This window comes from Callithrix jacchus, chromosome 13, assembly GCF_049354715.1.
Source record: "Callithrix jacchus isolate 240 chromosome 13, calJac240_pri, whole genome shotgun sequence".
In the NCBI taxonomy this organism is placed as follows: domain Eukaryota; kingdom Metazoa; phylum Chordata; class Mammalia; order Primates; family Cebidae; genus Callithrix; species Callithrix jacchus.
In genome coordinates, this window is record NC_133514.1 from 76,934,608 (window position 1) to 76,957,187 (window position 22,580).

General features: G+C 35.2%; 1 protein-coding gene across 16 annotated transcripts in view; it reads right to left on the bottom strand.

Annotated features, from left to right (window-relative positions):
- Window positions 1-496: 496 nt before the first annotated feature.
- Window positions 497-22,580, bottom strand: part of NOL4 (nucleolar protein 4) — a 380,536-nt gene continuing 358,452 nt past the window's right edge. For all 16 annotated transcript variants that reach the window (XM_003734633.6, XM_002757158.7, XM_078346926.1 and 13 more), the window contains one exon: window positions 497-2,443. In XM_003734633.6, the coding sequence (XP_003734681.2) occupies window positions 2,250-2,443 (194 nt within the window). In that variant the 3' untranslated portion in view covers window positions 497-2,249. The remainder of the gene's footprint in view (window positions 2,444-22,580) is intronic.

Genomic DNA, 22,580 nt, shown 5'->3' on the forward strand with positions numbered 1-22,580 from the left:
CTTTACTAGACTGAACGTCGAGACCCTAGGGGATCTTAGGATATTCTTGGGAAATAAGTTTGAGGTGGGTCACAGTGGCTCACACCTGTAATCCCAGTACTTTGGGAGGCTTAGCCTGGCGGATCTCGAGGTCAAGAGATTGAGACCATCCTGGCTTACATGGTGAAACCCCGACTCTACTAAAAATACAAAAAAATTAGCCAGACATGATGGGAGGCGACTGTAGTCCCAGGTACTCAGAAGGCTGAGGCAGGAGAATCGCTTGAACCGGGAGGTGGAGGTTGCTTGCAGTGAGCTGAGATTGCACACTGCACTCCAACCTGGGTGATAGAGCAAGACTCTGTCTCAAAAAAAAAAAAAAAAAAAAAAAAAGAAAGAAAAGAAAAACAAAAAGTGTTAAATGTAGGTATAAAATTGCATTTTCGATTTTAAAGGCAAATGGTTAGAAATTAAGCATTATATCCTTCAGAAAGTTTATAAGGTTTGACAATCATTGTTTTAACACAGAAATCTGTTTATTAAACCAAACAAAACAGAAAATTATACCAGCCCTCAATTTTTGAATTTTCATTTAAATAAGCAAACTCTAAATCCACATCTTAAAAGATGTTTATGCATCTATGTATTTCCAAAATACTCAGATTTCAATAAGATTTTCACATTATATTCACCAACAGTATCACAAAAGCTTTTTTTGTTTTGTTTTGTTTTTTTGTTTACATAACTGTAAGGAACAGTAATTCTAGAAACACTAGAAGGAAAAAGCATAGCAATGTCCACAGTTACAAGAAAAAGTGCACATTACTCGGTCACAATCACAGTCATTACTTGAAAAACTATATGTAACAAGTAGATAAGAAATATCACTGATGTCTCAAACTCATTGTCAAAAACTGAATGACATAAATTTTACATGAAATAAGGCAAATTCAGGAATGCACAAAGAATTCGTAATCCAACCAAAGCTAAACAACAGAAAAAAGTTGCACGAGAAGCATGAACTAAAGTACTTCTCCCTAAATATTTTAAAAATAAGCTTGCCTCAGTGCACAAAGAAAACACCACTCATGTGTATCCCACACTATAAAGTAAGAAAGAAGGGCAAAGTATGGGGAATAGGAGGGCACAGTTCATTGTAAGTTGCAGCTGCATCCGCTGAGAGTTCATTACATTATTTTTAGCTAGAACTGAAAATTATACAAATCATATCAGGTGATGTAATGGTCTTTTTGGAAACTATTTCTGAAAGAGAGAAATGTAAAGAAAACTACACACAAGAGTGCAAATTTTCAGATTGTCACTTGCAACCTCTTAACATTCAGTCATCTACATCCAGTTGCTGCTAGAGGGATGCCTGGAGACAGCAGCGGCAATCAGGAACGAGCAGCTCTAAGAAACCAAGGTGTGATTTTTTTTCAATAATATGTCTTTTTTTAATATTAAAAAAAATTCTGGGATGAAAACTGCTATAGGAAAGTTGCAGTGTTGAGTGGGGTTTTTGAGATCAACATGAGCGCAGAAATGCAGGCTTCTCTTGGAAGTAGTTCCTGATGTGACGATTTAAAGAACGTAGGCAAGGGTTTTTCCAGCATCAAGTGTTATTTTTGTAGAAAGAATTTGGAAAGAGGAGAAGGCAAAGGGATGTGGAAAAGGTACTTACAGTAGTTTCTCAAAACAGTTTTCTTTTAGGACCTATGAAAAAGTTATCAAAGTAAAAATGACAATTTTGAATGAAAAACAAGTTTTCTTTTTATAAAAATTACATATTTTTTTAAAATACAAGATCCCTTTCATTGTTGTTATATCCTGTAGCAACAAGAAATTTGGCTTTTTTTGTTTTGTTTTGTTTTGCTTTTGCCAGGTACTTCAGCTTTCAGTTCAATGAGTCAGTAGCAAATTCCACTAATATTTCAGTTGGATCTTGAACTATTGTTTTATACCACAAGCTTCTTCTGTTTTATCCTTGAATTAAGGATAGTTAGCCTTTTATGCCCCTGATATTTATGCTGACACACTACAACAAAAAGCAATAGGCTGGACATATTAAAGTATCTCAAGTACTTCAGAGGTCAGAGTTCCTTTGAAGCACCTTAACATATCACTTTATGGATCAAGGAGAATGTGGCATAATGGAAGTATTTCTCTTAAAAGACTGTGCAGTAAGATCAGAAGTATCTCTGTTGGGAAATCAAAACGTCACTAGTGGAAACTGCAAATTTGGACCTCAGTGAATATGGTTGTCGTCTGATTCAGTTCTGTTGTAAAATAAGATTTTCCAGTTCATCTGCAGATCGCAATAAAAATGCAGCAGATTCTCGATATCCTGCAACAAGCTGTCTCACGGCATTGATTTCAGTTGGACTCAGCTGGGGTCTGGAGTTAGAGCTGCTGGAGGATCCTGAGCTAGTTGCCAACTGCCTCTTCATGCTGAGATCAGTGGGTCCTAGAAAGAAAATCATCACAAAATTAGACAACAAATATTATTTGTTGTAGCATCTTGGATGTGAGTGCTCAATAAATTATAGTTGAATTAATTCATGAATTCTCCCATAAGACGTTCATAATCTCCTTAATCAAATACATCTGCTTTCAGAAAGATTAAAGAGCAATGTAATCATAACCAAGTGGCTTCTCTTTGGACTTCTCTCAGATGCCTTAATCAGCCTCTGGAAATCACATCTTACTGTGGAGAGATGGTGAAAAATTGCTTGGAACATGTGTTTTTGGAAAATTAAATTTTAAACCTGTCTTCCATATGTTATGTAAGCTTCTCATAGTAGCATAAAATGATGGAAATTACAAACATTTTTCATTTGTTACATTCATTAATAGGTATCTTAGACCCCCCCATCAATTTGCAATTTAAAACAACTGTGGTGCTAATGACTTTAGAGTACAAACTAGTCAGATCAGCAAAAAGGAAACTAAGGACTAGGGACTTCAGGAATATGTTTAGAGTTCGACAACTTTTGAGAGGCACTACAAGGACTTGACTTAGGTATTTTTTTCTTCTTTTCAGGCAGATGTTGTTTACCATGTTGATTAGTATTAAAAGTGTTGACATATTACATTGGAATTTGCTTTAGAAGTGCAATATGTAAGTGATTACTGCAAACATTACCACAGATAACCTAGACATTTGGATACTGACTTAAGTGTTGTGAATGTCATCTCTATTTAGTTACACAAAACACTTTCATGTGCTGAAACCTTTTTTCGTACATATTTAAGCCATCTGGTGGGTATGCTTTTTGATAACATTTTGTAAATTTTTACTTTAAAATTATTTATAAAGTTATTTAAAATCTTTCATTTAATCATTTGTGTTGAGAAGATTCTTCATTCAATTATTCTTTGATTAGAAGTGTTCACTTTTATAGTTCTTACCTGACATTAAGCATTTACAGTAATTATTACATTTGCCATGAGCAAACTTAAATCCTTGAATAAAATAGTACTAAGCACATAACTCAACATGTGCTCCAAAACTGTAGTGATTCTATAACTTGAAAGTGTTTTAACAGAATTTTCCTGAACATGTGTAAATTTTCAGATAATGGTATTTATTTTGTAAACTAAAACAATTTTATCCTTTTGGTTCTCCTCGAAGCATGATGGAGATAGGTCAAGGCCCAACCCCTTCCACCCTCTACCTCCACAAAGGGGACAGTTGTCCCATGAGAGGGAAATAGCTTCACTTGGAATTTAATTAGAGCAGAGACAAGACTAGCACACAAGAACTCTGACATCTGAGAGAAAAGTATTCCCACTTCTGTAGTGGCCTTTCAAAGCTTTGGTTTTTCTAGCAGGACTTAGCTTCCATTTGTTCTGCTACTTACAAAATCATGAGACTGACATGACAAGCTGAAAAAGAGATGTGCAATGTCACACTTGCAAACAGAAGTGACGGAACCTGTATTCAAGCAAATCATTAACATCATTGAATTTATTTGGAAAGTTCTGAGTGGATTAAAAAGGCATTATAACATGGACACTGGTCTTGAGATGAACCCCCTTGAAGTTTTTTCTTTTTCTTTTTTGAGACAGGGTTTCACTCTGTTGCCCAGACTGGAATGCAGTGGCTTGATCTTGGCTCACTGCAACCTCAACCTCCTGGGTTCAAGTAATTCTCCTGCCTCAGCCTCCCAAGTAACTAATATTACAGGCACTCGCTACCACGTCCTGCTAATTTTTGTATATTTTAGTACGGACGGGATTTCATCACGTTGGGCAGGCTGGTCCTGCACTTCTGACCTTATGATCTTCTGCATTGCCCTCCCAAACTGCTAGGATTACAGGTGTGAACCACCACACCTGGCCTATTTTTCTTTATATTTAAGAAGCCCAGTACCAGGACAGATCTTTATAACAGATATCGAAAGAGTTTTCCTCTCAGCTATGTAGTTATCTAGTATCTGGTTGGCTGACTATCATTATTTCATTATAAGGTGTAACATTTTGATGGTTTTTGCTGTCAAGCCAAGTTTATTGGTTTCCTTAACTAGAATTGTGAAATGTTTGAGGCTAGGGCTCCACTTCTTTTTGAAGTGAGAGAGATTTATTTTATTCTAATCTGCAGTTTGTGAATTACACCCTACATCTGGCCCAATGGTCTAAACTTTACATTCCTTCAGACCTTTGTTAGCACAGGCATACTCTAGAGAAAGCTCTGCCATTTAGAGGCTATTTACACCTCCAAGTTATTATAATTATTCTTTGTCTAGAAGAAAGTTGACATCATTATCCTGGCTTCTTTCAGATCTGCAGGATCAGGATAGAGTGCATAAACCAAAAACTACCCAAGGAGTCATTTAGCTAAGTGTTTGTTATTCATATCATCACTACTATGGGGTTGGATGAGAAATCAAGCTAAAATAAAAGTATTTGCATATTGACAAGTTATTTGACTTGTGACCAAATAGCCTTCACTGATCGTTGCTACCATTCATTTCTGCCTCAGTGAGTGAATGCCATACTTGACTGCTTTGGTTTAATTAACCCCAACAATATTATCTGATTAGAATGCATATCAATTACAAAGTAAAAATTCAAATTTTATAAAGATGGTAAATTTAATGAAGTCCAGGAAAGTATTCTTGGAGACCTGCTAAAATGTCACCCAAGGCCACCGAGAAGAATGGTTCCAGAAAAACTGGACCAGTTAACAAGAAAATGACCAAGGATAATGGCACAAAAGATATGCCAAACGAAATAATTTTTATATCCAAGGTTAAAGGCAAACACCAAGGAAACCTGCTAGGACCACATTTCTATAAGTGCCCACATTTCTACCAAAGTGATGCAAACCTCCTTTGTGATCATTCTGAAAAGATAAATAAGAGATAAAAGATATTTCATGCTAACATACAATGCTGTTTGAAAAATTAAGCTCCACATACCAAAACCAATTATTCATTTATTTTTTGAGGTCTGAGTCATATTTAAGTTATAAATCAATGTTAGTTAAATTAAAATGTATATTTTTCATTTTATTTTTTTCAGTTTGTTTTTCTTCATTTTATTTTTCCAATTAAGTTATCAGTTGAACATTTCTTCCCTATTTATGGTACATTTTTGGTTGCTGTTTTAAACAAACATTTTTGTGGTCATATTTTAGGGTCATTTATCCTCAGGTAGTAGGGCCCCTTAGGACAAAGTTTGTTTTGTTTTTAGCAGTATAAATTATCTTTGAAAGACTATGGCACACATTTTTATCAACAATTAGACTGAAGGTAAGAATGCAAGACCCATAAAGTCAGGCACCCTTTGTGTCTCATTTACTATATCATTCTATGGAGCTGTGTTGGTGCCTGGCACAAAGGAAATCTTGATAATAATCAGTGACTAATCGATGTTTGTATAATCAATAAATGAGAAGTGCCAGATTCTTTCTACAGCCAATACTTAGGAAATAAGTGATGCTATTAATAACACTAATTATGGTGAAAACAAAGCCTGTTAGACATAAAACACAATGGTTTAATGTGACTTATTCAAGTAAAGTAATCTCTAATATATTGAAATATTATTGCCATAAAAATCATCATCTAAAATTGTCAAAATGTAATTGCTTGATTAGTGATTTTCACATGAATCACTGCTGATAGAGAAAAAGTTACTGTCCATTTCCTAAACAATCATGTTTGCTTTAACCACTAAATATTACTATGAGTCCTGAGTTGAATATAAAATCGATCCTAGCTGCATACAACCTTCCCTTACATTGCTTTCTTCATCTAGGAGCTCCACTCCCAAGTAATGAACTATGAAATGTATAGATAACTGGCAGTTAATTTAACAATTTTAAATGAGTGAAGAACATTTTAAATTTATGCTTTATCACAGTAGTTGGTGAAATTTTTAAACAAAGAATATGGTAGTAAATATTTTAGTCATTTCAGACCAAGAGGCAAAATTACAGGTACTCATACTGAAAGAGAGAAAGATAATTTTTACAAAATTCTCATGGACAAAATTCAAACTATAACAACAATTGAATTTTTTTTTAAATAAAGGTTTACTAATGAGGAGACTAAATTTCTTTTCTTTGGGGAAGGGCTTTTTTCTTAATTGAGCTTTGCCTTTAATGTTCCCTTTCATCAAAATCAATTGCAAATATTCATCTATTAATGAAGACTTGTAGTGATATTTTATATATCTCATCTTTAAAAATATGCAGATAAGTATTTTCAAATACGTTTAGCAGGTCAAACCACATTATTTTAATTGAGCATATACATCACTTACAAGTCATTACAGAATTCTATTAGACACTTCTCCATAGTTGTCTTTTATCAGGTCAATACGTTGCAGATTAATTACTTCCAATTGAAGCTTAAACTGGAAGCTCCTCAATTGAACAGTGAAAGGGAATTTGAAATATGAGAATTTACTTTGCATTTGGATCAATGTCCTAAAATATTGCTGAGTCTGTAGAATGCACTCAGAAAATATATCCACTGCAAATCTGCATGGGAATGGAGATTCCACTTCTTGTATTAACTTCTGATAGGACAAGAAGCTTATAAAGCAATTTGCTATTACTTGTGATTCAAACAGTAGTGGTCATCATCAAAATAACTTTACCACAACATAAGCTTTGCGTAGAAGTAATGTTTAATCTTGTAATTTCAGATTGAATTCAACAAGAAACATTGCCAATGCTACAGCAAAAACTAATTTCCAAAACCATTGAGTGTTTACTGATAGTGTTTGAGGGCAGTTCTTCTCCAGAAAAAATTTGATCTTAGCACTTATCTGAAAAAAAGTTGTCATAAAACATTACCAGGAAGTCTTCAAACAGCTATGTGGTAAGACAACTCATTATATTCAGATTCTGTTCTGACAAAATGTCACAGTAATGAACGTGGTTAATTGATGAGCACAAGTGAAGTTTAAAGATGATACTACTGTTTTAATCATAAATGAAATACTGAAGTGTTTTCCACAATGCAACTGCTAATGACTCTTTCAGAAAATAACCGTATACTTTATGTTTGAACAAACTTTGTAAATATGTCCAAATAACTCTCATTGTGCTTCATAACTCTTAACAAGTTCCACTTCGAATTGTATTGAATTATTTTTTTCACAACTTTGAAAACATTCTCACCTATAGGTGTTCTGCACTTAGTATTCATAGAGACTAATTATTTATTATTTCAAACTTATCATTGACTCCTCTAATAAACAACAACAGAGTAGTGTTTGTACCATCTCAACTCCTTGAGAGGCAAGGAAAACTACTTCAAACTACAGTTGCCTTGTTTTTTAACTGACTTTTTATATTACTAATATTTTAATTTCTTTGACCTTTCAAGCACTATTCTTGGCATAATGTTAATAGTCCTAAGAAGGTTTATTTTTCTGGACCCAATTCTTTAGCCAGTGCAGTAATATGTGATTTAATAAGCTTGCTATCAGCAAAAGAAGTGATTTTTCCATGGTTGGCTAACAAATTCGCCACTTGAAATTTTTGCTTGTAGGCCATTTCATTTCTTATTTTTGTGATAAGATGTTTCATCAAGGTATTCATAATGATATGATAGTACTTTTTTCCAGAAAGTAAATAAAAATCAGCTATAAAACCTCCATGTCTTAGCTAAATTAGCTAATATATATAAAGTATCCATCCAGCACAATGCCTGGTTATACTAGATATTCTATAAGTGGTAATTTCCTTCTTCTGATTGAATATTTATCAATGAGCTAAAGATATCTAAAATATCACACTAAATATACATGGCTAGATTCAACATGCTAATGAGTTTCATTTATATTCACAAGTGTGATTACACTATAATTTGCCTTTCTAATACTCTTTTTCATGATAGAATTACAGTAGCATCATAAAATGAGCTGCAGTAGTTTTTCCTCTTTTTATCCCTTTTCCCTTATTTTAGATTTGTTTGTCTAAACTGAAGACTACTTAGCTTTTGAAGCCTTAGTACAAATTTGTAAAACCATCAGGGTGTGATATTTTTTAATAAATAGATTTTTAAAATATTGATTCAATTTTTACAATGGCTACAGGTTCATTTGTAATATCCCTTTTTCAGTCAATATTGGCCAATTATACTTTTGTAAAACAGGTCTAATATTCCTAAACTTTCAAGTATAATGGGGTAAAGATATACTATCTGTATGTTAATGATTCTTTGGGTTGTTTCCCTTTGCTTAGGTGGTCAATATATGTGAAAGAATATGTATTGTTAGATAGGTGTCAGGTTCTAGATATAGCTATTAGGTTAAATTTTAATTATTTTTTCAAATCCAAATGTTCTTCCTCTGTATCTTTTCTTATTTGTTTTTTGTTTTTTGAGAGACATGTGTCAAAACTCTATGGCTATCATTATGACTTTTAATTTCTCCTTGCTATTTAGTTCCTTTTTCATTTACTAATTTTGAGGCTTTGTTATTAGGGTACATAGTTGTATTTGTCCATTCTCACACTGCTATAAATAAATATCCAAGGCCAGGTGCAGTAGCTTATGCCTGTAATCCCAGAACTTTGGGAGGCCAAGGCGGGCAGATCACTTGAGGTCAGGAGTTCAAGACCAACCTGACTAACATGCTAAAACCCCATCTCTACTAAAAATAGAAAAATTAGTGGAAGCCGGTGGTGGGCACCTGTAATTCCCACCTACTCAGGAGGGTGAGACAGGAGAATGGCTTGAACCTAGGAGGTAGGGGTTGGAGTGAGCTGAGATTGCACTACTGCACTCCAGCCTGGGTGACAGAGTGAGACTCTATCTCAAAAAAACAAAAAGAAACAAACAAAACCCCAAGACTGGGTAAAAGGAAAGAGGTTTAATTGATTCACAGTTCCACAAGGCTGGGGAGACCTCAGGAAACTTATAATCATGGCAAAAGAAGAGCAGTTATATCTTACAAGGTGGCAGGTGAGAGAGCCTGCGTAAAGGTGAAACTGTCAAACACTTATAAAACCAGCAGATCTGGTGAAAACTCACCATCATGAGAACAGCATGGGAGAAAGCACCCCCATGATCTAATCACCTCCCACCAAGTCTCTCCCACAACACATGGAGATAGTGGGAATTACAATTTGGGAGGAGTTTTGGAAGGGGACACAGAGCCAAACCATATTCTGCCCCTGCCCCATCCCAAATCTCACATTCTTTTTACATTTCAAAACTAATCATGCCTCCCTGACCATCTCCCAAAATCTTAACTCATTCCAGCATTAGCCCAAAAGTTTAAGTCCTAAGTCTTATTTGAGACAAGGCAAGATCCTTCTGTAGAGGAGTCTGTGCAAGTTACTGATTGTGGTTTTTTCCATTAAAAATAATGGCTAAAGCTGCAATTACTTTTGCACCAACATAATAGTTACTTCCAAGATACAGTGCGGATAATGTATCAGATAAATGCTTTCATTCCAAATGAAAGAAACTGGTCAAAACAAAGAGGCTATAGGCCCTATGCAAGTCTGAAACCCAGTAGGGCAGTCATTACATCTTAAAGCTCTGAAATAATCTCCATTGACTCATGTCTCACATCTGGGGCATGCTGATGCAAGGGTGGTCTCTCATGGCCTTGGGCATCTCCCTCATGCACTAGCATTGAATGACTATGGCTTTTCCAGGCACATGGTGCAAGTTGGTAGATCAGTGGATCTACCATTCTGGGGTCTGGAGGACAGTGGTTCTCTTCTAGGCGGTGACCTAGTGGGGACTCAGTGTGGGGACTCCAAGTCCACATTTCTCCTCCACAGAGCCCTAGATGAGGTTCTCCATGAGGGTTCCATCCAAGCAGCAGACTTCTGCCTGGACATCCAGGTGTTTCCATACATCCTCCAAAATCTAGGCAGAGGTTCCCAAACCGCAATTCTTGACTTCAGTATTCCAGCAGGCCCAATGCCATGTGGAAGCCACTGAGGCTTTGGGATTGTATCTTATGTAGCAATGGCTAAAGCATTCCCTTGGCCCCTTTTAGTCACAGCTGGAGCTGAAGTTGCTGGGACACAGGGCACCAAGTCTCGAGGCTGCACACAGCAGCAGGGTCATGGGCCTGGCCCAGGAAACCATTTGTTCCTCCTGGACCTCCAGACCTATGATGGGAGAGACTGCTGCCAAGATCTCTGACCTGCCCTGGAGATATTTTCCCCATTTTCTTGTTATTAACACTCTGCTCCTCATTACATATGCAAATTTTTGTAGCTGGCTTGAATTTCTTCCCAGAAATGGGTTTTTCTTTTCCATCTCATTGTGAGGCTGCAAAATTTTCAAACTTTTATGTTCTGTTTCCCTTATTTTTATTTTTTTTAATTTTCTTTTTGAGATGGAGTTTTGCTCATTACCCAGGCTAGAGTGCAATGGCATGATCTCGGCTCACTGCAACCTCTGCCTCCTAGGTTCAGGCAATTCTCCTGCCTCAGCCTCCTGAGTAGCTGGGATTACAGGTACACACCACTGTGCCCAGCTAATTTTTTTGTATTTTTAGTAGAGACGGGGTTTCACCATTTGACCAGGATGGTCTTGATCTCTTGACCTTGTGATCCACCTGCCCCGACCTCCCAAAGGGCTGGGATTACAGGAGTGAGCCACTGCGCCCAGCCCTTCTGTATCCCTTTTAAACATAGGTTCTGATTTCAGATCATCTATCTCAAGTTCAAAGTTCCACAGATCTAGGGCAGGGGCAAATTGCCACCAGCATAGCAAGAGTAACATTTTTTCCATGTCCCAAGAAGTTCCTCATCTCCATCTGAGACCACCTCAACTTGGACTTCATTGTTAACATCATTATCAGCATTTTGGTCAAAACCATTCAACAAGTCTCTAGGAAGTTCCAAACTTTTCCACATCTTCCTATCTTCTTATGACACCTCCAAAGTGTTCCAACCTCTGCTCCTTACCCAGTTCCGAAGTTGCTTCCACATTTTCAGGTTATCTTTATAGCAGTGCACCACTATTGGTAGTGCCAATTTCCTATATTGGTCTATTCTCACACTGCTATAAAGAAATACCTGAGACTGGGGAATATATTAAGGAGAGGTTCAACTGACTCACAATTTTCCATGCCTGGGGAGGCCTCAGGAAACTTACAATCATGGCAGAAGGGGAAGTTGGCACATCTTATTTGGTGGCAGATGAGAAAGAGTGCATGAAGGAGGAGCTGTCAAACACTAATAAAACCATCAGATCTCATGAGAATTCACTAACCTTCTGAGAACAGCATGAGGGAAACCACCCCCATGATTTAACCACCTCCCATCTTGTCCCTCCCTTGACATGTAGTGATTATGGGGATTAAAATTCGGGATGAGATTTGGGTGGGGAAATGGAGCCAAACCATAGACAATTGTTACCTTCTGATGAACAGTTTCTCTCATTGTTAGGTAATAAATATTTAATTCCCCCAAACTTTTGTCTTAAAGCCAATTAGAGTGGTCCCTCAGTATGCTTGGGGACTTTATTGAAGGATACCAAAATCCAGGATACTCAAGTCCTTTATATTAAATGACACAGTATTTGCATATAATCCGTGTACATCCTCTGGTATGCTTAATATCAATGCTAGATTACTTATAATTCTTAATATAATGTAAATACTAGGTAAATAGTTGTTATACTGTATGTTTTCATCCATATTATTTTTATTGCTGTTTTGTTGCTTTTGATTTTTTTCCCAATATTTTTGATCTGCTGTTGGTTCAATCTGGAGATATGGAACCCACTGATGCAGAGGGACAGCTGTAATGTCATATACACACTCACATAAAAATTCTTTCAATACTTCTGTAAGATTGTATTTTATCTTGGTCTCTTCCATCAAAAAAGAAGTTCTTATTTATGCATCCACCTGAGAATTTGTCCTTTAACAAATAGTGGATTACAACAGAACAAAATATGGGATGTAAGTACAAGGTCTAAGAATTCTCCATTTTCAGAGAACTTGCCCTTTGATTAGGGAACAGATTGATACTACACTTTAGTGGTAAATATTTGTCTCTTCTGTAGTGTATGTCAAACTGAATTCATTTTTGAACTATTTAGGTCTAACTATAACCCTAATATGATTGTGCTTTCAAATACCTAACTCCTCTTGATGTCATTAAGTTTATACTTCTTTATTTAGTAAATACTGATTAATCAGCACTAGGCTACCAATAAATAGTTTACTTTTCTACAAAGTAACAAGTTGCTAAGACATATATTGTACCTATACTTAAGAAAATACAAAAAGCAAGATATGTATCACTGTTTAGGCCAAGTAACTATTTAAGGCATTATGGAAGGGAGAAAGGAGAACCTTATAGATTGTACTTCCCCTAACAAAACTGTAAGTCCTCTTTCTAGCAAAGCTAAGGATCAAAATTGACAACATTTGCAGGTTAAATTAGATCTACTTCATAATATAGTCCTGGACTGATTTGAGGGCAATTTTGATTATTTACTTCAAAGGTTAATTTTAGTTGAAGACTGTAAATATCAATCTCTCACACATTTAAAAAATTAAGTACTTAAAAACTAATATCTCCTGAACCTGCATTCTTAAAATCTAAATATATATACCAATTAAAACATTTTAAAATCTTCTTTTCCCATTGTCTTGATCCATTTGTGTTTTATTTTGTTGTTTTTTTAATCTAAATTCACCTTGTTTTAAAAAAAGAGAGAAAAATTGCTGTTGAACATCTCAGCACTTTTGCTTTCTATTTAAGGGTTTTTTTCTACACAGTCAATTTAAAGAGAAGCATTTATTTGCCACATTGGCCTTTCTAATCTTTCCTCTACTTGTATTTGCTAATTCCCAGTACTCAGCTATGTAAACTGCCTGAGTTTATTCAGTAAATGACCTTTCTACCCAAGCTTCAAATTCAGTATTTTGTGGAGACCTGACGAATTCTTTGATAAATCACAGGATAACCTAAAGTGAGAATCACTGTCCCAGTAGTTTTAGAAATCTGTAAAGGGAAAGACTCCTAGCATGCTTCTGTTTACAGGCAATTTTTGGCTTCTGGGAAAAAAGGCAAATCCTACAGTAGAGAGAAGAGTTACTTTTTAACTTAAGCTGAACAAACATACTACATAAGGACATAATTATTTATTGTATTATTTGTTTATGTATACATTTACATACATGTATACATTTTCAAATAACAGGAAGCAATCCATAAAACCAGATAGAACAAAGCATCAATTTATCATTCTTCAGAGAGCCCATGAGGTCAAAAATATCACAGTTGCTTAGACCATTGGGTTCGCTGGCCACTGTTAAAGAAAAGAAATCTTACGGATTGTACTCTGCCACCATTCTTAATTTAACATCACTTCTCCTGTTTCAACAAGCTGAAAAATAGACAAGGAACTTGTAAAAACCATAGAGGATTAATGGTTTGTCTAAATTCACATAGGTTGGAAGTTTCTACATTAAAATTTGAACCCAGGTTTTCCACTTGCTGATCTTAGTATCATATGGCTGTGTGCTGCATAATTTTTATTTGTATATTGAATGAGAGTCCATCATTTGGAGATGAAAGCTGTGTTCAATTTCAAATTCATTAGTAAATTTTTACTATTTTCTTGAGTTATCAGTGCTCTAACAAAGTTAGAACATTTAATGTACATCTTTAAAGAGTCTTCCCATATTTCTGGAAATAGATTAAATAAACACAAATATACAGATAAATTTTACAACTGACATAAAAAAAAATTACAGCCTATTGATTTCTGTTCCCTTAAAAGTGAAATAAAATAAATATGTAAAAGAATAAAACAAATGTCTAGTGTTCCTGCAGGACATTTTGGAGGAAATCTTATTATGCCCATTGCTTACCACAATTCATACTAATCTTTAGAAATCCCTGGAAAGTTAAGACTCTAACATACAATTCCATTATATATGCAGAATACATACAATTCCATATATGTGTGGAATTGGTGCATGCAATTATGTAGATTGAAAAGTCCCAAAATCTGTAGTCAGCAAGCTAGAGATACAGGGGTGCCAGTTGTGTAGTTCCATTTTGAGTGTGAGGACCTCAGATCTAAGAGAGCTGACTCCTAGTCCAAGAGCCAGCAGGCTCAAGGACCAAGAAGAACCAATATGTCAATTTGACTCCAAAAGTAAAAAAAGATCAATGTCTTAGCTCAGGCAGTCAGGCAGGAGAATTCCCTCTTACTCAACATTTTTTGCCCTACTCAAGTCTGCAATTGATGGAATGATATCCATCTATACTAGGAAGAGCAATATGCTTTACTCAGTGTATTGATTTTTTTTTTTAATTTTGAGAGAGAGAGTCTTGCTCTGATGCCTAGGCTGGTGTGGAGTGGCATGATCTTGATTCACTGCAACCTTGTCCTCTAGGGCTCAAGCAATCCTCCCACCTCAGTCTCCCAAGTATCTGGGACTACAGACCATGCCACTGCATCTGCCTATTTTTTTTTGTTTCGTTTTGCAGAAATGGGGATTTGCTATATTGCCCAGGCTGGTCTTGAACATCTGGGCTCAAGTAAACTATCCACCTCAGTCTCCCAAAGTGCTAGGATTATAGGTGTGAGTCACTGAGCCCAGCCTGATTCAAATGTTAGTCTCATACAGAAACAATCTCACAGACATGTCCAGAAAAATGGTTGGCCAAATGTTGGCCAGCTTATAGCCCAGTAAAGTTGACACATTAAATTAACCATCACATTTATATACCTTATTCAAGGTATTCTATATCACTTTCAATGTTTTGAGATAATTACTATGGCATGTTCACTGTAACATAGATGCCTGTTACCACAATACAAAATTTCATAGGAGTTGCTTTTTACTCAATATGCTTAATGATATAAAATATTTTAAATCCCTGTACACACACACACACACACACACACCCACACCCACACACACACACACATTTATCCCAGAGTGATTTAATTTGGTAGTTTATTCCACTCATTTAAAAATTTAGAACAACAAAAAACTTAACAGACACACTTATGGTTCATCAGGTAAGACACATAAATTAGTGAAGCATTACCTCCTCTTGAATTGAGATTATTAGTAATTAACAATGAAATTGATATCTGACAAGTATATTATAATACATTAAAATAATATTGTAAAAGTCCAATACAAACCTCAGTTTAGTCATTATTATACTGGAAAATATTTTTTTAGTAAAATGTTCTTAAGGTGTTATGAAATAATTTGTCTCACTGTTTTAAAGTACAGCATTAAAAACGTGTCTGCTTTTGCTTCTTCCGATCACCATCAATAGCCTAACAAATATGTAGGTACCTATGATATATCATCTGCATTCACATATTTTAAATCCTTCAAATTTTACTGTAAGTAGATAATAATTATAAAAATAATCTTATGGCATATATGATATTTACATAGATACTATAAAAGTCCATATTTATAAGTTATATATTTATAGGACAAAGTACACATGAGATGGTTTAAGTTTGATCCATTTGTTTTTAAACTTCTCAGAGATTGCTGTTTTACTTTATGTCAAAGGAGACTCAGCAAATTTTAATCAATTTACAGATTAAGAAGATGTTTAAGTGGTTTATAGACATGGTAACTTTAATATTTGTTGCTTTGGGAGTAGGGATAAAATTCGGATAGGTAGATCCTACTACCTCTAGAGCATCCTTTTTGCTCTTAGAGTCTAATGATCTAAGGTGAAGAAGAAAAAAACTAGCACTAACTTTGTAAAAGAATAAATGATAGAAGTCTGGCAAATAGTAGACTATAATTAAGCTGAGTCATTAAACTAAACCAAAGATCAGCAAATAGTAGCCTATAATGACTTTTTTAAATATGCATGGCTATTCTGCATTTTTTAAAAAAAACCCACATTTAATCTAAAATCATCCAAAACTATAAAGGAAACTGTGACTCATATAAAATATAGAGTATTTGCACTGAAATAGCTGCTTCTTTTATCCTATTAGTCAATAAGTCATGAAGATAAAATTGCAATTTTGAGGAATAGAAAATTTTAAGGATCTGTACTTAGATGTAGAACACATGGGTCTGTCTTTACTTAGTGATTTCTTATCAAATATTTACATTGCTTCATCAAACATCCAGATGTTTAAAAATTAAGCACACTCATTTTCATGAGCCTAGACAGCTTATTTTCTTGTATGTGAGGGATGGCAGGGTTGATGGATGTCCATTCATGTTAATGCTTGTCTCCTCATTTCTCACCTTTGTCATTAAGTTGCTTAGAAAGTGAATTAGTATTTTTTTTCAAATTTATTTCTTAAATTGGAATAAAATTGTATGTATTTATCATGAACAATATGAGGGCTTGAAGTATATATACATTGTGGAATGGTTAAATCTAGCTAATTAACAAAAGCATTACCTCACCTAGTTATCATTTTGTAGTGAGAACATTTTACATCTACTCGCTTAGTAGTTTTCGAGGAGGACATTATATTAACTGAAGTAAACCAGGCACAGAAAGACAGATGCTTATGATCTCACTCATATGTGGAATCTAAAGATTTTGATCTCATAGGAGAGTAGAATGGTGGTTGCCAGAGGCTGGGGTGAATAGTGGGTAGGGAGGGAATATTTGGGAGATGTTGGCAAAAGAGTGCCGTTTACAGTTAGATTAGAGGAGTAAGTTCAAGAAATCTACTGTACAGCATAGTTACTGCTGATGATATATTCCTGAAGAAAACAAATTTTTAATATTTTACAAGAAACAGAAGAAATCATGGGAGCAGACCATAGGTAAACAGAGTGGTGCATGAAGAATGGCTTTTAAAGGATGTGACTACAGAGCACTTAGTATATTATAAATGCACAAAACATATGTCTGATTTGAAAAAACACAATGAAAATAAACATAGTATGACCTTCTTCACAATTATGGATAAACTGTGCTCATAAATATGTTTTCAGAAACAAAATATAAAAAAATTATTCTTGTAATATTGTCCCAAAGAACACAAAAGACATAGTAACCTATATCACCAGAAATAGACACCAAAAAAAAATCCTAAATTCAGAATACTGTACAACTTACTTTTAGATCTATTCAGAACATACAAGAGGATTATATTTCCTAATGTATTTAAATTATAAGAAATAATTTATTTCTCTCTGTGGCCATTTAGATATTGGCCAGAATGTTCGTCAGCACAGATTTAATTCTGTAATCAGTTTAAATTCTGAATTTTAGTGAATGGACCAAATAGCAACTCAGGAGGCAAAACTTGCACTGTGTAGAGACTCACATTCAAATGTATCTACTTCCACTAGTTACAGCAATTGTTCATGGATGAAAAGAGGGTTTTCAGAAAAAGCATTTTTAAGTGAGCTAGGAGCCAAATAACAATTAAAAACTAACTTGTGCCTTGAAATCACAAAAGATGTTAGCATTATAATTGTAATCATGCTCAAAGGTTGAAAATTTTATGAAGAGGGGAAAACTAAGGTACATTTATCATGACTACGCTCTTGGAATGACTCAAGCAGACATTATTACACTGTTGGAATGATTCAAGTAGACAGGCTCAAGATCTTTAGTGAAGGTAGGCAAAGAGGCTTGGTTATTTTTCCGGAAGGTCCATCAGTACCTGAGCCCGGGAAAGGGGCATGTGGACAATGGCTAGCTCAATTTCCATATAAAGAGTGAGATTGCTGACTTCCTGCAAAAGCAGAACATTCTGAACTCCCCAGGAGAACCCCTTTCTAAGTGGCAGAGGGCTGGTGAGGCTAGTGATATTTAACTGGCTTGTTCAGATAGCTCCCCAGAGGACGTGTCAAAGTTCAAAGGAGGCTGTTTAAAGAAAACAACCCAAACCAACCATAATGAGCCCATGTCACCTGGAAAGACCCTAAACAGTTTACTAGCAGATTCAAGAAGGAAGGTCCCAGGATACTAATGGGGTCTTCTTTTCATTCCTTCCCTTCAGTGAGTAGGCACAACACAAAATTCCCAAGAGGCTCTTAAGAGTATGTAAAGATCCATTTTACTGTACAGTTAGAGAAAAGGCTTTTAGGAAGCCACTGCCAGAAAAGCCTGATCAATGTTGAACTATAAAACCAATTACAAGTGCTGCATAGTTCAGGGAACACACAGGGTCACTCATTTCCCTTTTCAGAGCCTTTCTTGGAGGCTCTCCAACCTGTAGAAAACCAGTGAAATATATTTGAGGGCTCAGCCAGATATACTGAAAGATGCTTAATTATATTTGCAGATAATTTTTCACATAATTTTACTTTTAATTTTTAGCAAATAATGAACATACCTTTAAATCATTAAAATTTACAAATAAGCATCATCTCTCTGAACCTCTATGTATCTCAATATATATCTGTATAAATAATTCACAATCTCAATCAAATGATAGATTATTATCATACTATTTGTGGAAAATCTGGAAACAAAGAATGAGCTCAGTGTCAAAAATTGGTCACATTTCAAATATCTTGAGTTTAAGCCTCCTTTCCTTCAATATCACACAATTTCAAATTCTGTCAAAATTAAATTCTTTTAAAATTTCTTTTGTTTCTAGTTTTCAAGTAATCCTTGCCTATGCCGAAGTGGTTTTCAATGCCTACATTATAACTCATATTGGGATTAGTTCTTCTCAGAACCTTAAAATGACCAGAAGTTATTTAGGAGCCAGGCAGTTTGAATTAAAAGCATTACTATTTAAGAATCAGCATTAAGTTTCTATAAGATTGTTCATTGACCCCATTTATTTCATTGAGGAGTGAATGATATATGATAAATGATTAGATACAAAGAACCTGATAGAATAAATATAGAAATGGTATTCTGCAATGACAAAATGACCCAAAGGCCAATACAATAATGTGAATAGGTGAAAAGAGTTCAGTTTGGAATCAGCATTGTCCGGTTGAAATTTCTGTGATGATGGAAATGTTTCTCTGTGTTGTTAAATCAGTAGCCTCTCACTATTTTGGCTGTTGAAAACTTGAAATGGATTCCAGTAGAGGAACTAAATTTTGAATTTTGTTTAATTTTAATTTCAATAGCCACATATCGATAGTGATGATAATGTTAGATAGCACAGACCTACATAAATTTATATTTGAAAGAAACAGAAAACAATCGAAATATGGATGCAAATTTGTAGAGTTTAAAATAGGAAAATACTTTATCAGGTCATCAAGGAAACACAGGTGGGAGACCTTCAGCAAGCTGCAAATTGGTGGGAAAAATTCCTAAATATAACATATCATTTCTTTTAGAAACAAAGCTTCACTGTGTGCTGCAGAATGTGCTTTGACAACTCACTCAGGTTTCATTGGACCTCCTTGGAGATATAATAACTGTATAATTCCAATTATATTTACTTCAATTAGATCACACAGTCATTTTTCTTCACATAATATGTTACCACCATGCAGATCTTCCAATTGTGTAAAGGTCATACAAATTCACCATGGGGGATTGCTTAGCTTCTGTGAATTACTTTTAGGCTATACTTTATAAAATCATTATCTACAAAGTTTTACATAATAGACTTTATGTGTTTTGCACAAAACAGAAACATCCAGTTGGTCTCCTTGAGCAGGTTAACAATGGTCCCTTCCCCTCACATCTGCATTACACCTTTGCATATGGTTAGTGAGCCAGAAGAAGTTATTAAGAGTGTAAGCTAAAGAAGGAAAGCATGCTTTCCTATGACCCTGGCTAATTATGGTAAACATTTATTTCCTGAGATAGTGGTTTAAGCCAAATAGATTTCAAAGCAGAATTTATATATTCCAAGATATTTCTCTGAAATGTTTGATATAAAACATGTCCCTTCTTCCAATATTGTGCTCTCCAGGGTATTAAGAGAAAAAGAGAACAAACTTTAAGAAGACATCCTTAACTTACACTGATTATTTCCATGCTCAATTGGATTTAGTCAAGATCCCTTAAGAAGCATAGTATTTTATTGGAGCAATTTATTTCACTCAGTCATTCATGTATTCATTTAATATTTATTGAACACTCAGTTACCTAGTAACATTTGGTGGTAAGACAGTTTAAAAAATGTCATCCTACCTCTCCTTGTGCATAGTCTATAGTTTAGAAAGGAGCACATGACAGGTTAAATAATAAGAGACATGCTTAGAGTAGCATGGGAACATATTGGAAAAAAAATTAGCCAGAAAATGAGTGAGGCAAACAGAAAAAATATCATAGGGAGCATAATAACTGATATGAGTCAGGTGCAAGGGAGAGGGTATCTGAGCATGAGATAACCCTAGAGACAGATAATAGTATGCATGGGGATGAAGAATTCATTTTCTTAGATATCAAATATTAGATTTTTCTGGATGTCTAGATCATGCTATCTGATAGAAAACTGGATACAAAATCTGAAATTTATGGAAAAGATTGGGGTCGTTATGCACATTCAGGAGTATTTTCTATTTGAAATTGTAAGAGCTATGAGTTATATCTTGGTTATTGTGCAGAACACAAGGATTAAAGGGAAAAGTGTGGGATGTTGAGAGAATCCCTGGATGGAAGTGCATGAGTAGAAATGAAAAGTCTAGAAAGGCAGAAAGAGAAAAAATGGTCTGAGAAGCACAAGGTACCATGAGAAATTGTGTATATCAAGAATTTATGTATTTCAAGATATTTATCTGAAATGTTTTATATGAACCATTTCCTTTCTTCCAATATGTGCTCTTAGGGTATTAAGAAAAAAAGAGAACACAGTTTAAGAAGACATCCTTAACTCCAGCTGATTATCCCCATGCTCATTTGGATTTGGTCAAGATCCTCTAAGAATTATAATAAGCATAGTTGCCAAGAGAGTAGTCATTTTAAGGTTATAATCATTGATAGATTCAAATATGCTTAAGAAATATAGTCAAGTAAAGAGCAAAAATCCATCTTTTGTTTGGCAAAAAGTGGAGTCACTATAAACTTAGCCAGACCAGTTTCAGCAAAATGATGGGGAGAAGCTGTTTACAGTGGATTGACAAGTTAAAGGGGCCGGGTGCGGTGGCTCACGCCTGTAATCCCAGCACTTTGGGAGTCCGAGGTGTGCAGATAACAAGGTTAAGAGATCAAGACCATTCTGGCCAACATGGTGAAACCCCATCTCTACTAAAAATACAAAAAAAATTATCTGGGCTTGGTGGCATGTGCCTGTGGTCCTAGCTACTTGGGAGGCTGAGGAGGAAGAAAAGCTTGAAACCAGGAGGCAGAGGTTGCAGTAAGCTGAGATTGCGCCACTGCACTCCAGCCTGGTGACAGAGCAAGACTCCATCTCAAAAGAAAAAAAAAGAAAAAGAAAAGTAAAAGGGAGGTAAGAAGTGAAGGCAGTAAATGAATAAAAATGCTCCTTTGAACATATCAGATGAAAAATATGTTTCTGAATGCTGGTGTCTGGCACTATCAACATACACAGCCAGTCACACCACTATAAACCGGTTCTAGTGTGATGGTGAATCTTACGTCCAAGTTTCCTTAGGCTCATAGTTAAAGGATCTGAGCCAAAGAATCATTAAAGCCAAAACCCCAAATATTAATGAAGAGCAAGGAAGCTAATGAATGTAAAGAGTTGGGAAAAATAGAAATTGCCATACAAATGTTAGTGATTATAGTCATTATTACTACAATTTGGTCTTGATATATTTTGGTCTGTATATCAGCCCAGTTTATAATAGAGTAGAAAAACAAATTGAAATGTCTCCCCCCATGGAGTTTGTAGAGCGGAAACATCAGTAGTTAACTTATGCATTATGCATATAATTTAGACTCAAGAGATCCAATGAATAACTGCAGTGAACTACAATTGCCCTCTTTAGACAGTTCAATGTGAACTTCCTGATAGAAAGAAAGCAGTCCAAAGTCCTATGTAAATGGTGTGATAATAACAGGAGGATTGGCTGCTTGCTTGCTTCTCATTTCAGTTGGGTAATTTGAATAAATTCTTTATACAGATTGTAACTGCTGTCATTTTGATAATACTCCAACTTGAAAATTTGGATGTTGGGTGCAACCCCTTGCCAGCTCCAAACAAATGGGGGTTGGCTAATGATGGATTTGAAGGGCACTCTGGCATCACTGGTAGAGAGAATATTTCCTTGCTAGGAAGTCTCCAATGTGGGCAAGGTTTTCT